The 13501-nt window shown below is 42.6% G+C and overlaps 1 protein-coding gene across 3 annotated transcripts in view; it reads left to right on the forward strand.

Moving 5' to 3' along the window:
• The window catches only part of LOC102943719 (cytochrome P450 3A9), a 39540-nt gene that overhangs the window by 10145 nt on the left and 15894 nt on the right, over positions 1 to 13501 (forward strand). The window contains exons 9-13 of one of the 3 annotated variants that reach the window (XM_037911379.2): positions 452 to 539; positions 2124 to 2284; positions 3500 to 3726; positions 4797 to 4959; positions 5561 to 7016. In XM_037911379.2, the coding sequence (XP_037767307.1) occupies positions 452 to 539; positions 2124 to 2284; positions 3500 to 3726; positions 4797 to 4959; positions 5561 to 5659 (738 nt within the window). In that variant the 3' untranslated portion in view covers positions 5660 to 7016. Of the gene's footprint in view, positions 1 to 451; positions 540 to 2123; positions 2285 to 3499; positions 3727 to 4796; positions 4960 to 5560; positions 7017 to 12065; positions 12272 to 13501 lie in introns of those variants that run through there. The other 2 variants (XM_043523777.1, XM_037911064.2) reach the window with 2 other exon arrangements.

Below are 13501 nucleotides of genomic sequence, written 5' to 3' on the forward strand. Positions count from 1 at the left end.
AAATGACAGAATCAGATTTACCTCCCTGCTGGACTTCGTCTCCCCCAGAGTAATCCTGTTTTAAGGGAGCTACTTGTAAAAGTCACTTACTGAGATGTAGTTATTACTTTCCCCTAAAATTGCACAGCTACATTAATGAGGGTGCTTTGCAAAGTGGACAAAAGTAGTTTAGCTCTGCAGTCATCATTCCTTGCGACAGCAAGAGACCAAGTCTGCTGTCTTGGCTGACATCTCTCTGAGACTGGGCAGATGGAACCTCCCAGAAGCGTAAGAGTTTCATGTTTTGACCTACTGTAACAAGAAAGGCATTTACATTCTGCTGGGTCCTCTCTGGCCACTCCTGGGGACTTTAAAATACAACCTTTGTGTTCTGAGACCCATCTTTGTGAGCCTTCCCTAGGGGATCTCTCCCCAAACCAGCTCTCCACTGAGAGGTTACTTCTTTTCCCAGGGCCGAGTGGATTTCCTGCAGCTGATGATCGAATCCCAGAACTCTAACACTAGCTATGAAAGCAATGGAGTGACTCACACATATAAAGGTAACACCATAAAAATACTCGTACTTGTGAGTGCCTTTGGGGGCTGCTGGAGTGAGGGGAATAGGAACAGGTGTCCTATTGGAGAGGAAATAAATTGTTCATCTGGCCGTCTCCAGCTGGGGAGAGGACTCGTTGACTCACCTGGACTATACATACATTTTTGTCCAGCACAGAGTTAGATGGGGACAAGTGATCATCCCTTTTATGTAACACTTTTTCCACAAGTAGAATAGAAGACATGCATTCCAGGCCAACTCCTGCTATATAATCGTTAGCCTTGGCCAGTGAAAAATATGGAGTTGGTACCTACCAATATGGTAAGAGGCAAAAGCCAGCTCTGCTCCCCAGCTATTCGTTTGCATTGCATCACTGTTCACAATTCATTTAAATACAACTGCTTCAATTACAGCTTGGTTAGAAATATCCTCAGTTCTTCTCAGGACTGGGAGATAGCAGGTGTCTTGTGACATTTATGTAACCACAGAATACTTGGGTTAGATAACCTGAAAATAAACCACAGCACACTTGGCAGGAAACCATGTTTTGCTTTGTGTGTTCTGCATACACTAATCAACAACGCCAGAGGTTACAAAGCAATCATTAGTCCCTGTTTAATTTTCCCACCAGACCCATCAGCCATGCCTATGGGATAATAACAGTAACAAGAATAATAATAACAACAATAATAAAAATAATAATAAAAATAATCATTTTTATTATTAAGGCTAAGATTTTGTCAGGGATATTTTTAATAAAAGTCAGGGGACCGGTCACTGGCAATAAAGAAAAATTAATGGAAGCCCATGACCGGTCCCCTGACTTTTACTAAAAGTATCCCTGACCAAATGGGGAGCCCAGCTGCGGGGTCCCCACGCCGCCTGCAAAGATTGGGCAGTTGCGGGGGCACTCCGAGCTCCAGGGTCCCCCTGTTCAGAGCTCCAGGGTAACCCTGCCACCTGCAGCGGCCGGGAGCTTTGAAGGATCCCCGGTGCCCACGGTGGCTCAGAGCTCCGGGGTACCCCTGCAGCCGCTCGGAGCTTCTGGGCCCCCTCCCCACACAGAAGCCAGGAGCGGGAGGGGGTGGGGCCCTGCGGTGGCTGGGAGCTGTGGGGGAGCCCCCACTGCCTGCAGCAGCTCGGAGCTCCGGGGAGGTGGGGGGGGGGGCCCTGTCCATGTCCACCGGGAGCTGCCGGCTGCCAGGAGCTGTGGCCCCGCCACCTGTATCAACCGGGAGCCGCGGCCCTGGTGCCCACATCTGCTGGGAACTGTGAGGGGAGCCCTGCCACCCGCATCCGCCAGGAGCTGCGAGGGGACCCCACCGCCTGCAGCCACGGGGAGCTGCAGGTCCTTCCTGCTGCAGCGGGCGGTGGGGGGACCCCGCAGCTCCCGGCCGACAGGGCTGAATTTACGGAGGTCGCTGGAAGTCACAGATTCCGCGACCGCCGTGAAATTTTTTTAGCCTTAATAATAATAAATCGTTGGCCATCTATACTTTTATAAAATACACGATGTGCAAAGAGCGCAGCCTATGTGCTGTAATGTTTGGGCCTCAACTTTTCTACCTGTTTTCCTCTCTTCTCACAGGCCTGACTGATACTGAGATTTTGGCACAAGCGTTTATTTTCATTTTTGCTGGATATGAGCCCACCAGCAACTCCCTTTGCTACCTGGCTTACAAGCTGGCCACCCACCCTGATGTGCAGCAGAAGCTGCAGGACGAGCTAGACTCAGTTTTACCAAACAAGGTAAGAGAATGGTGGCTGGTCAGTGATTGCACAGAGCCTCTTTAAAGCCAGTTTCTTCCCTCTAGTTAAGTCCAGTTAAGGAGACGGTTCTTTAAAGACGTTAAATACATGTGCTAAAAAACTACCATTTAATAAATACTGACTCTGCTATCCTGTGGAAGCTCTTGGTGGGCACACTTTAAGAAAGTTCTGCTTTCACTAAAAGGAGAGCCAATAACTTGCTTCCAAGATGGCATATGTTCATTTCAGGTGTGTTACATAAAGTACCAGGTGTAGAATATACCACGGCAATCTTGCAAACTCCACACCATAACTATTACACGCATAATAGCTGTTGTGCATTTCTCAAAATCTCCAGATGATATATGAGGGGAAGGGAGGCTGAGGGGATGATGAACACGGATAACAGTAGCCTGGCAACACCAGAGATTGCGAATCAGTCTTTAGTACAATTTTTAAATCCCCAATCTCAAACCCACACCAGTAACTCTGCCCGTGGGACAATAAAATAAATCCTTACTGAGTCATATATGTATATTATACCAATATATACAGACACAGAGACACACACACACACACACAGACATCTTGTTTTTCTTATATCTGCTTGTCTATATATTTTCCGCATACTACCCTTTTTGCTACCTATTTATATCTCTCTCATCAGAATTCACACACTCAGCAAGGGGCAAATTACCTCTAGTTACTTTAACTTGCTAAACAACAATGAATTGTTTATGAAGCAGTAGCAAAGGGAAACAAGGAGCGATCAGGAGTAGATAGTTACGCTCATGGAAAGGAGATGCTAGATGGGAGACATGGAGTATTCTTGGAACAACTCAGGAAATTCATACCATTATTCATGGGTACTCATATTATGGTGTTTGTGATCTCTTACACTGGACTTCTACATGTCTCAAGAGATGCCACTTTTCAAAAATGCATTGGCCACACCAGGAGGCTCAGAGAATTGCTGATTTTAAGTACAAACTTTGTTTGCAAAAATGGGCAAAGATTTCCAGCAACTTACATTATTTAGGAAAGGAAAATTAAGGTGAATTCTTAGGTTCACACTGAATGTTCAGTTCAGGATTGAATGTAGAATGTGCACTGTAACAGATGAGAGGGGAAGACATGATGGTTTCCACACTGATCACATGGAAATCTGATCTAGACTCCCACATGCCTGACAATCTTTTTCCCATTCCCCTGAAGGCTCCACTTACCTACAATGCCCTGATGCAGATGGAGTATCTCGACATGGCAGTGAATGAAATCCTTAGGCTGTTTCCTCTTGGAGGACGACTTGAAAGGGTCTGCAAGAAAGACGTAGAGATAAATGGACTGACCATTCCAAAAGACACTGTGGTTATGATCCCACCCTTGGTTCTGCATCGTATCCCAGAATACTGGCCAGAACCAGAGGAGTTCAGACCGGAAAGGTACAGAATCTATATCAATAGGGGAATGAGCAATATAATTATCTCCTTTACCGATATTACTTCATTCCTAAATATCAGTCTCTTACAAAGAAATTCTTGTTGTGTTTAATCTTAACACCTGTTTGCTAATACAAAAGCTGGAGAGGATTCATCATTGTGAAGACACACCACTCATGAGTCCATAGTTAAGGCCGAGTTGAATTTTGCACTTACAGCAGGGATTTAACAACTCTGTTACATATGAAGAATACAGCATATTCTCCTCAGAAGTACAGCACTTCCTCTCTGAGTACAAAGTGAGCTATCTGAGATTGTGCAAGTACATTGGTTGATTAATTTAGGAGTTAAAATTAATTTAAAAAATTGGTCCTTTTGAGAAATTTAGCACCCATTGTCAGACTATTTCTTTCTCCCATCTCAACAACAGAATAATACTGACACTTCAAAACTTCCCATATAGTCAGAACTCACTGAAATCTTTTCTAGAAACTACATTTGAAAACCATTAGGATTGAAGGTAATTTTTCCCATTAGTATTCATCACTGAAAGTGTTTCCTTCAGAAGGGGTTGGCTGTAGAGAATTCCACGTAGAACTGTCCTCTTTCAAACTGATACCATCTCCCACTGGTCTCAGTGGGACTGAGGTCATACTTGCCCACAGTTAGATTTCATTTTCAAAATGGCCACCTATCTCCCATTGTTCCCAATAGGACTGAAACAACAGGCTGCTCTTAACAAAGATGTCTGCTGGCTTCACTCTCTCAGGAAACAATGGGAAAGAAGTAGTGGTCATTTTGAAAGAGTGGAACTCATGATGCTGCTAGCCTGGGTGCAAAGGACATAATCTGGGCTTTGAACTCAGATCCTCCGCCTCACCCCACCCCAAACAGCCGAGGGGCTGTGTAACTATTAGACTGCTGGGATAACCAAAGATGTGCTAGTTATAAAAGCAAAGTTTCTCTAACACACAATCAGAGGTTCTTTTAGAGAGAGAGAGAGAGAGAGAGATACTTGGCCTCCTTTTTCTTTGCTTCCCTAATTTCTTTCTTACACTTGTAACTGGAATCAGGTTCAGTAAAGAGAACAAAGAGGTCCTGGATCCATACACATACCTGCCCTTTGGAGCTGGTCCCAGGAACTGCATTGGAATGAGGTTTGCTCTCCTCTCCATGAAAGTTGCTATCGCCAGTCTGCTGCAGAATTTCACCTTCAGACCCTGCAAAGAAACCCAGGTGAGAAACCCAGATTTACATTTGAAAACTCAGATGTGAAAACCAGATGATTATTCACTGGAAAGAGTGAATTAAAAACAGTTTTAAATACTTTATTTGGGTAAACAGATGGTAGATGGTGAAAAATGCAAAATAAATGTGCAACACAGATGTTAGAGCATAGAAGTGTAATACATAGCAGATTGTATATTGCATGCCTGTGTGTATTATACAGTATTCTAAAATATATCGTAGGAGTTATTCTATAAGGGAAAAAATAGCAACCAAGGAAACATTACAGGAGAGAAAGGAGAGGAAAGTGGTTAATCAGCATTAGTGATACCTTCATTCAAGTACATTAGTCTGGGCCCTTTGGGGATGGATGAAACTTCCATAACAAAACCCCAAGCAAGGAGTAAACTCTCCTGGACTGGGGCTATGATAGAAAACCAAAAGTATGTCCAAATTTGTAAAACTTATAGTAACGGTGGGGCAGGTTTTGAGTGAACCTGGACTGGATTTTGGGCAAACAAGAGAAAACAAAGGCATAATGTCTCTTTGATAATCTGTGTATATTTTATTTGCTGGGCTACAAATGTTCTTTTCTCTGCTAATGTTGCAGATCCCGCTCAAGCTGAATTCCCAGGGATTCCTGATACCAGAGAAACCTATTGTTCTGAAGTTAGTCCCCAGAGCTTACACCTCACACCCAGAGGAATAAGACCCAACAGAGTTCACAGCAGCTCTCCAGAGTACCAGCAGAGGCTTTACGTCATTGGGTCTCTGCCACAAATGCAGAAGAAGAGCTTCCGTTCATTCCGAAGGCATTTACTAAATATCTATAGAAAAATGTTGACTGTCAGAAATGTAAACCTGGACAGTGACTGTAAATAGCTTTTATACCATCAGATTTAGAGAATGTATATAAAGGAAAAATTCTACTGAGACACAGCTCTGCTTCTCTGACTCCTTTCTAGTGAGATTCCTCCATCTGGAGAGGGAATTACTGTCTCATCCAAGAGGCAGTGGGAACTTTTTTGCTGGAAATAGAAATCACTAGAGCTACTGGGGGCAGGGGCGGGTGAATGCCAAGAGTTTTGTGAGTTGTACTGATATTTGAAGAAGTGTGTATAAACTGTTGGGCTGTTGAATTTACTGGGATGTGGTGAGATTATCCTAGAAACCAAATCTCTCTTGGGTCATATGTTAATGGAACAAAAGCATGTAACATGTACAGAGAACAGAATTCATCAAATGTTTGTGAAAGGGCTCTCTGTTGTGTATTCTGAATAATTTGTTCACTTCTGCCTTGAAAAAATATTCAGTCTGGACCCTTGAAATTACCCACATACAGCATCTTCCATTTAATTTACTGAATTTGGTCCTTCATTTAACTTGATCAAAGCTTCCGTTCTTACTGTAAAATGTATTACAAATGATACGACTCCTACCTAGTATTTTGGTTAAGTGGATCACTTTAGGGCAGGGTTATTAATCTGATCACTAACCACACAATGTTGCCATTTAATCAATAAAGCAGGGCAAAATTCTGAATGTGGGAGAGACCAAGGAAGAGCCATACGACAATGAACAAGATGACTGCAATGAAAGTTGCACTATTTAGGCATTGTTATTGACACTGTAGGCACTGCTATGTGCTAGGCACTCTGTGATATGAGCCCTACTTATTGTATGGGTTGCAAGATCAACCACTTAGTAAGGTCAAACTGATAGGAAGAGATCCTCAAGATAAGAGGTAGGCATCTCACCAAATAAGGGTAAATCCATCCTCATCATCGTATCCACTCATTATACTCCACACCTGAACGTAGCCATTATATGAAGAACATACCCTCATATGTCAATGTCTGTATTTTGACATGCTAACCTTTTACCCCCGCTCGGGGATATTGCAGATTATGTATTCCTTATGCCATCTGATCCTAAACCGAATTTTGCACCCCTTGATAATCTGTACCTTATTCCCTGATAACCAGAAACTTCTACGCTTAAACTCTGTACCATTTTTTTTATTTTAACATCATCTTAATTAAATTATTAAATCTATTTTCTTTCTATCTTGTAAGCCACTTAGTCAAGTGATTCAGATAAATGTGATAACAAAACCTCGCCTTTTGGGCATATACTTGATATGCCCTTTCCACAGAACTTGTTTTGGTTGGCATAGGACGAGGTAGAATATTCACAGCAAACACAGCAAACACACAAAATATAACTTACTAAGTTCCTCTTTTGGGCAAGAAATGCTTCTTGTGTTCATAAAAATCACTAGAAACAACATGTCATAGGTGTTGTAATGATGCTCACTCTATAATATGGTAACACGCTAGGCTTGTCTACATGAGAACACTCAGGAAAGTTAATCCAAATTAACTACATGTGAATTAAAAGTGGAGTAGGTAAACTGCATTCGACTGCTGTGTAGACAATATATGCTGCTCATTGTTTCAAGAATGAAAAATATGGATAATTCTCCAGCAAGGGCCAGCTATGACCTGCCAGCACTAGCACATGGAGTCATATATATGCTATGTAATAAGATAACATTAATACATCTTCTAGAAGAAAATTACATCCACAGTGGCTTAGCTACATAAAACTGCTTTGCCAATGCAGGCTGCTCCCTGCATATCCCAGAATTTTCTAAAGTTCTTTGTTAACCATCATCGCTTTTGGCATTTATTCAGCTACGAAAAAACTGTCTAGGTATGTGATATGGGTGATCACTCTATCCAATCTACTAGCCAGCTAGTTACCCTATTTATGTGAGTTTATTCCTTTTCAATCCAGAGACTCTACTGTCTGGGCTGCAACATCCCATTTGTTTACCTTCTGCATATCAAGAAGGCCATGTTAATTCACAACATTAACTGTAGAGACTGGGGCGGTCAGAGCCAGGGTCAGAGGCAGGTGCTAAGCCAAAAAACATTGGAGCTGCAGTCAGCATCAGGGGAAGGGGCATAAAGGCAGGGACCTGGAGTGAGGCAGAAAAGCAAGAACTGGGAACAGACAGGGGTCTGGGATAAGGAGGGCAGTAGTCAGGTAAGTAGGCAGGGTCAATAACAGTACCCAACCAGGATTCACCTAGTTGCTCAGACAACTTCCTGTGCCTCTTTCTGGTTTAAATAGTGCATCCCAGCCAACTGTTGGGGCTGGAGAACTCCCCCAACCAGGAAGTTTGTGGGTGGGGCCATTTGTGAGCTAGAGCTTCATTAGCCCCCTTCTCCAGTGGCTCAGGTGATCTGTGCACTAGCTAGGAACCTATAGGCACAGGTTTGAGGGCTGTGATCCCTCACATCAACTTTATATCGGCTTTACTGCTATTAGGATGTTGTCCTTTCCTATTGATGCTCATAGCATACAGCTGACATGTCTGGACCATTGTTTTGCATCAGATCTTGCATTGCAGTGGCCAAGCCCCTTCTATGTCAGATTATTTGTTTTCCAAATGCAATATAGCATGCGAGTTAATTTAAGGGCACATCTCTGTTTTACTTCCTCTTTAAAACCCTCCCAAATAACTCAAAAAGATAAAAAGTTGAAAGTGGAACAAGGTGTTAATAACATCTCATAATTCTGGCCCTTATTCAGGAAAGCACTTAAGCACATGCAAGGTAATGCTATTTTAGGTACTTATATGGCCCCATCACTGTAGTATCTCTGTGTCTCATAATCTTTCAATGTATTTATCTGCACAACATCCTGTGAAGTGGGGCAGTGCTATTATCCCCATTTTACATATGGGGAACTGAGGCCTAGAGAGGCAAAGTGACGTGCCCAAGGTCACACAGTAGTGGCAAAGCAAAGAAACTGAAATTGAATCTGGGTATCCCAAGCCCTAAACTAGTGCTCTAACCACAGACAATCCTTCCTTGACTCTCAAGTCCATTCCTATTCAGGATGGGTGCTGAAGCAAGTGCTTAATTGTAATTCCTCATCATGGATGCTTTCTTAAAGCCCAGCCTAATTCAGAATGGGAGTGTCATTCTTGAACTATAATCTACACCAGTAGTTTAAAAAAAAACTTTATTAAGCCTTATTTGCTCTGCGAATTAAGTTGACCAAATTAAATTTGATTGGTTTCTAAAGGTGTTTTAAAAACACTGTTTTATCATATCAGTATTGTTAGTGGGAAATCCTATATCAGTACAAGAGACTGAAAAAATAATACAGGATCCAAACCTTGGTAATCTACCACTGGTTGCTGGTTTTCCAGGCAAGCTTCTAGAAGAGGTTTTCTGCACAGATATCTCCTATCCTACTTAAAGTCTTTGCTGAAACTTTTCAAAAGGAGAGTGTTTCTCATGATACAAGAATGGCTCTTATTAACTTTGGAGAAAGGTAGTGTTGGTCATAACTGGTAAGATTTCCTTCCTATGTCTCTGTAAAATACAGAATAGAAAACATTCACCAAACTTCTAGCAGCCTGCCTAAATGACAGGGGTGCTGGAACAATGTGTATAGTGGGGGTTCTGAGAGTCATTGAATCAAACTGTGTATAATGGAAACCACTTAAAGCCAAGGGGTGCGGCAGCACCCCCAGCATCCCTAGTTCCAGCACCTATAGTAAATGATGCAATCCCTTTAATTATTTACAAAAGTGAAGCTGGTTTTGTGAAAGGCAGAATTGCTGCTGATAGCAAAAGAAAAATATTTCACTTAATTCACCAAGCCCAGTTACTAGGTAGTCCATCAATAATTTTATCCCTAGGGCTGCATTTGATAGGGTGGAGTGTCTCTTGTTAATTGCACAACTAATTTTTGGTCCAATTTTTCTTAACTGTGTTGAAGTCCTTTACAATACCTCTTTTGCAAAGGCGCTGACAAATGGAATTCTTTTACATATATTTCAGCTGGAAGGAGGAATGCGGCAAGGTTGTCCCCTCTCCCTTTTATCTAGTAATAAGACTAAGAAAGTAGTCCAGCTTTGTAAGCCTACAAATAAACAAAAGGTATACAAAGAGCAAAAGAGCAGTTTGCATGCAGATGATTTTTTCTGTTACTGGGGAATTCTTCTTCTTCGGTCTTCCCCTGCTGTCATTAATAAATCGGTTTGGAGAATTATCAGGATGCCAAATCACTTGGAATCTACTCACACATAATGGACATTTCCGAAAGATCATATGCTTTTTTAAATCTGCAAGGAAATTACATACCCCGGCATGTACAACCTCTCCCATATATCCCATGCAGACACTACATAATAAAACCACTATGACGTTATAAGATGGTCGCTTCTTCCCTTTTCTTTGTGGGCAGAATTGAAATTGTTAAAATGAACACAAGGTATTTATATTATTGAGTTTGTTGCCAATGGAGATCTCAGCTTTATTATTTAACCAGCTAAATAAGCTAATCACACTATGTGGGACTTGAGGAGCGCTGTTAGTGGTCCTAGAAGAGGCATTGAGGCTCATAGCCTCATCACAGAAGATCCTGGGCTCCTGTGGAACCCAGAGGATCCCCTGCAAGAGGATTTGCAAGGGATTTACCTTCCCCCAGAGCTCCTCCCAAGCAATTTCTACAGGAGTTCTAGGTTTGGAAATGAGAAAAGCTGACAGCCCAATTTATGGCCTTCTTCTTTGTTTGCATAAGATAGAAGAAAGTGTCTCTTAGTTAATGAACTTTGCATGCCCTTATGATTACACCAGTTTGTTGACAGGATATGGTATTTACTGTATCAATAAAAGCTAAAGGGACTCTGTCCTCACTTGAGGACTCACGTGATTGACCTTTAAAAACACAACAAACAGGATTATGGGGTATCAGCTCATCTCGGATTGCTTTGTAAAGAACTGGCTGCTGTGGAAAGCCAGTAAAAAAAATCAAGTCTCCACTCCATATCCTGAACTGGGTCTGAGCTGTCTCCTGCACAGCTCAGAAGGTGGCAGGCACAACCTTGGCAACTAACTCCCTGATCCTGGAGATGGCCAATCACTGTTATTGTCGAATCCTAGATAATACTGGATAACTGGAAAATGCCTTTTGGATGACAGAGTCCAATCTCCCTGCATTAAGGAGAATAGGATACTAATTTGCCACATGCTTACCGAATCCTGTCATTAACTTGTCTACATAACACATGTAATAATTTTAAGACAGTTGTTGTTAATAGACATTAATCTGGACTGATTTGTATCCAAAGCTCTCAGCAAAAGCCAGGGGAAGGTGGAAAGCAATACGGATCCTCCTGAAATAAGATCAGATGCTGCCATTCATGGTGCTTTCTGGATGGCTCTCCTCAAGTCTTGCTCACAAGCCCAAATTCTACTCAGTGCAACAGTCAACAGTGATGACGTACAAACTGTGAACGCCCCCACATTCATGAATGGGAAATTCACATTGTCACACTGGTCTAAATCCTGAGCAATGTCACCGATGTTAGCTTGGTGTAAGAGAGTGGAGAATCATGCCCATTGTTTCAGTCTCTCTGCCTGCAGACTCAGGACATTCCTGCATTGGTTCACATGAGACAGGTTTTCTTCAGTAGGGCTAGCAACGTTTTTTTTTAAATGAAAGTTTTAAATTCTGACTAAACTGATGGGATCACAGGAGATGTGATTGTATGGTTACTGCAACTCTAACTCCTGCTCAAGCCAGCTCTGACTCCAGATTTTAGAAATATTTTAATGGGAACAGGGTTTATTTTTTTAAATTGTAACTGTATTTATATTTATTTCCCTTAAGGAGACCAGAGGCATTTGGATACTAAATAAACATAATTATTCTTGAATTTTTAAAATGATTTGATTGTAATCTAAAAAGAGATGCTGTAGCTCAAACTGAAGTTATGCATTTGATGTAGCAATTATTGGATGAGGTTCTTTGGCCTGTCTTCTGCAGGAGGTCAGGCTCGATGATCTGGCTTTAAAGTCTATGAGATTGTCACCATAATAAAGGAACTTCCCTCACATGGGTTAGGAATTGCTGACTAATTATGGATTGAACAATTTGTTATGAAGAAATTTAAGACTTTTGAGGTTAGTTTCAGGTGCTCTTACATCATAAGATGACATAACCTTTCCAGATTGGCCTCTTTCCACTAGCTCTGGCATTTACTCCTCCTCCCCTTTCACATGAAATAAAGGCAGAACCCAAGGCTCATTTAGAGGCCACTGCGTCATATGAGTAGCAGACAAAATCGTGAAACTCTCTCATTTTCCCTAGGGCGCTAACCTAATCCAGGGCAGAGAAGAGAAAAACAAAGTTAGACTGGTCAGCGAGAGGAGTACAGAGCGAGGATGAGCTTCCTTCCACATTTCTCCATTGAGACCTGGGCTCTTCTGATCACCCTCCTCGCTCTCCTGATACTGTAAGTAAAGTTCTATTGAACTAAAGCTTCTCTTCTTGTGCTGTTTCCTTCAAGATCTTCAGAACTGTCAATGCCTTAATTCCAATGGTCTCCTGAAATGCAACCTGCATGTCAGTCCTGTAGGACAGGGGTTCTCAACCTGCTTCTTTCTGAGGCCCCCCGGACATGTTATAAAAACCCCACGGCCAAGCTGTGCCACAACAACTTTTTGCTGCATATAAAAGCCAGAGCCGGTGTTAGGGGGTAGCTAGCAAGGCTGTTGCCCAGGGTCCCACACCACAGGGGGCCCCGCAAAGCTAAGTTGCTCAGGCTTCGACTTCAGCCTCAGGTGGCACGGTCCAGGGCCCCAGGCTTCAGCCCCGCATGGTGGGGCTTTGGCTTCCTGCCCTGGGCCCCAGCAAGTCCAACACTGGCCCTGTTTGGCGGACCCCCTGAAACCAGTTTGCAGCCCCCCAGGGGGCGCCGGACTCCTGGCTGAGAACCACTGCTGTAGGATCTGTAGCCTCTGAACTTGAAGGGCTCTCTGGCTAGCAAACCTTTTCGAAAGACATATTGGCAAAGGGATGGTCCAGCCATAATCCAATCTAGGGAGATCTGCAAACAGTACTTTTGTGAATTGCTATGAGTTTAGCCTCAAGGACTTCCTCTAGGATTTACTGTGGCAGAATTTGGGCTAGATAGTGGGGGGACTATTGCTGAGTCTGTAACTGCTTTGGGATCCTTGGAATGAATTATAAATATTGATAAACATCTTGTACAATTTCCAGTGTCAGTATGATGCACAATAAAATACAGTATCAGCAAGAAGTCAACCTTTCAATATACTTACCCTTTTTAACCCGCTCCGCCCCCCCCCCCCTTTGTTCTGGCCTAAATAAAGCCTCTGCTAAGGTTTCCTTGGTAAACATTAGAGCTATAACATTCACCGAGTGATAAAGTTCTTCCATGGGAAATTGGTAACCTCCATCCAGAAACAAATATTTTGAAAAGCTCTTTCAACACAGCCCAAGACAAGCTTCAAAATGCTACAGCCCAGATCTTTATAGAGAAGCAGAGAGCCCTGAGGTAGGAGTAACAACTTTGCAACACCAAAAAAAGGGTGCTTCAGAGGAGAGAAATCTGCAAAGCTGTCAACAGAATCCAAACAGAAACCCATCGGACTAGGCTCCCCGACACACCACTGCAGTAACATTGGGCTAAGCACAAGGAGAACAATACATGAAATTAAAG

This window comes from Chelonia mydas, chromosome 10 (genome assembly GCF_015237465.2).
Source record: "Chelonia mydas isolate rCheMyd1 chromosome 10, rCheMyd1.pri.v2, whole genome shotgun sequence".
Classification (NCBI taxonomy): Eukaryota; Metazoa; Chordata; order Testudines; family Cheloniidae; genus Chelonia; species Chelonia mydas.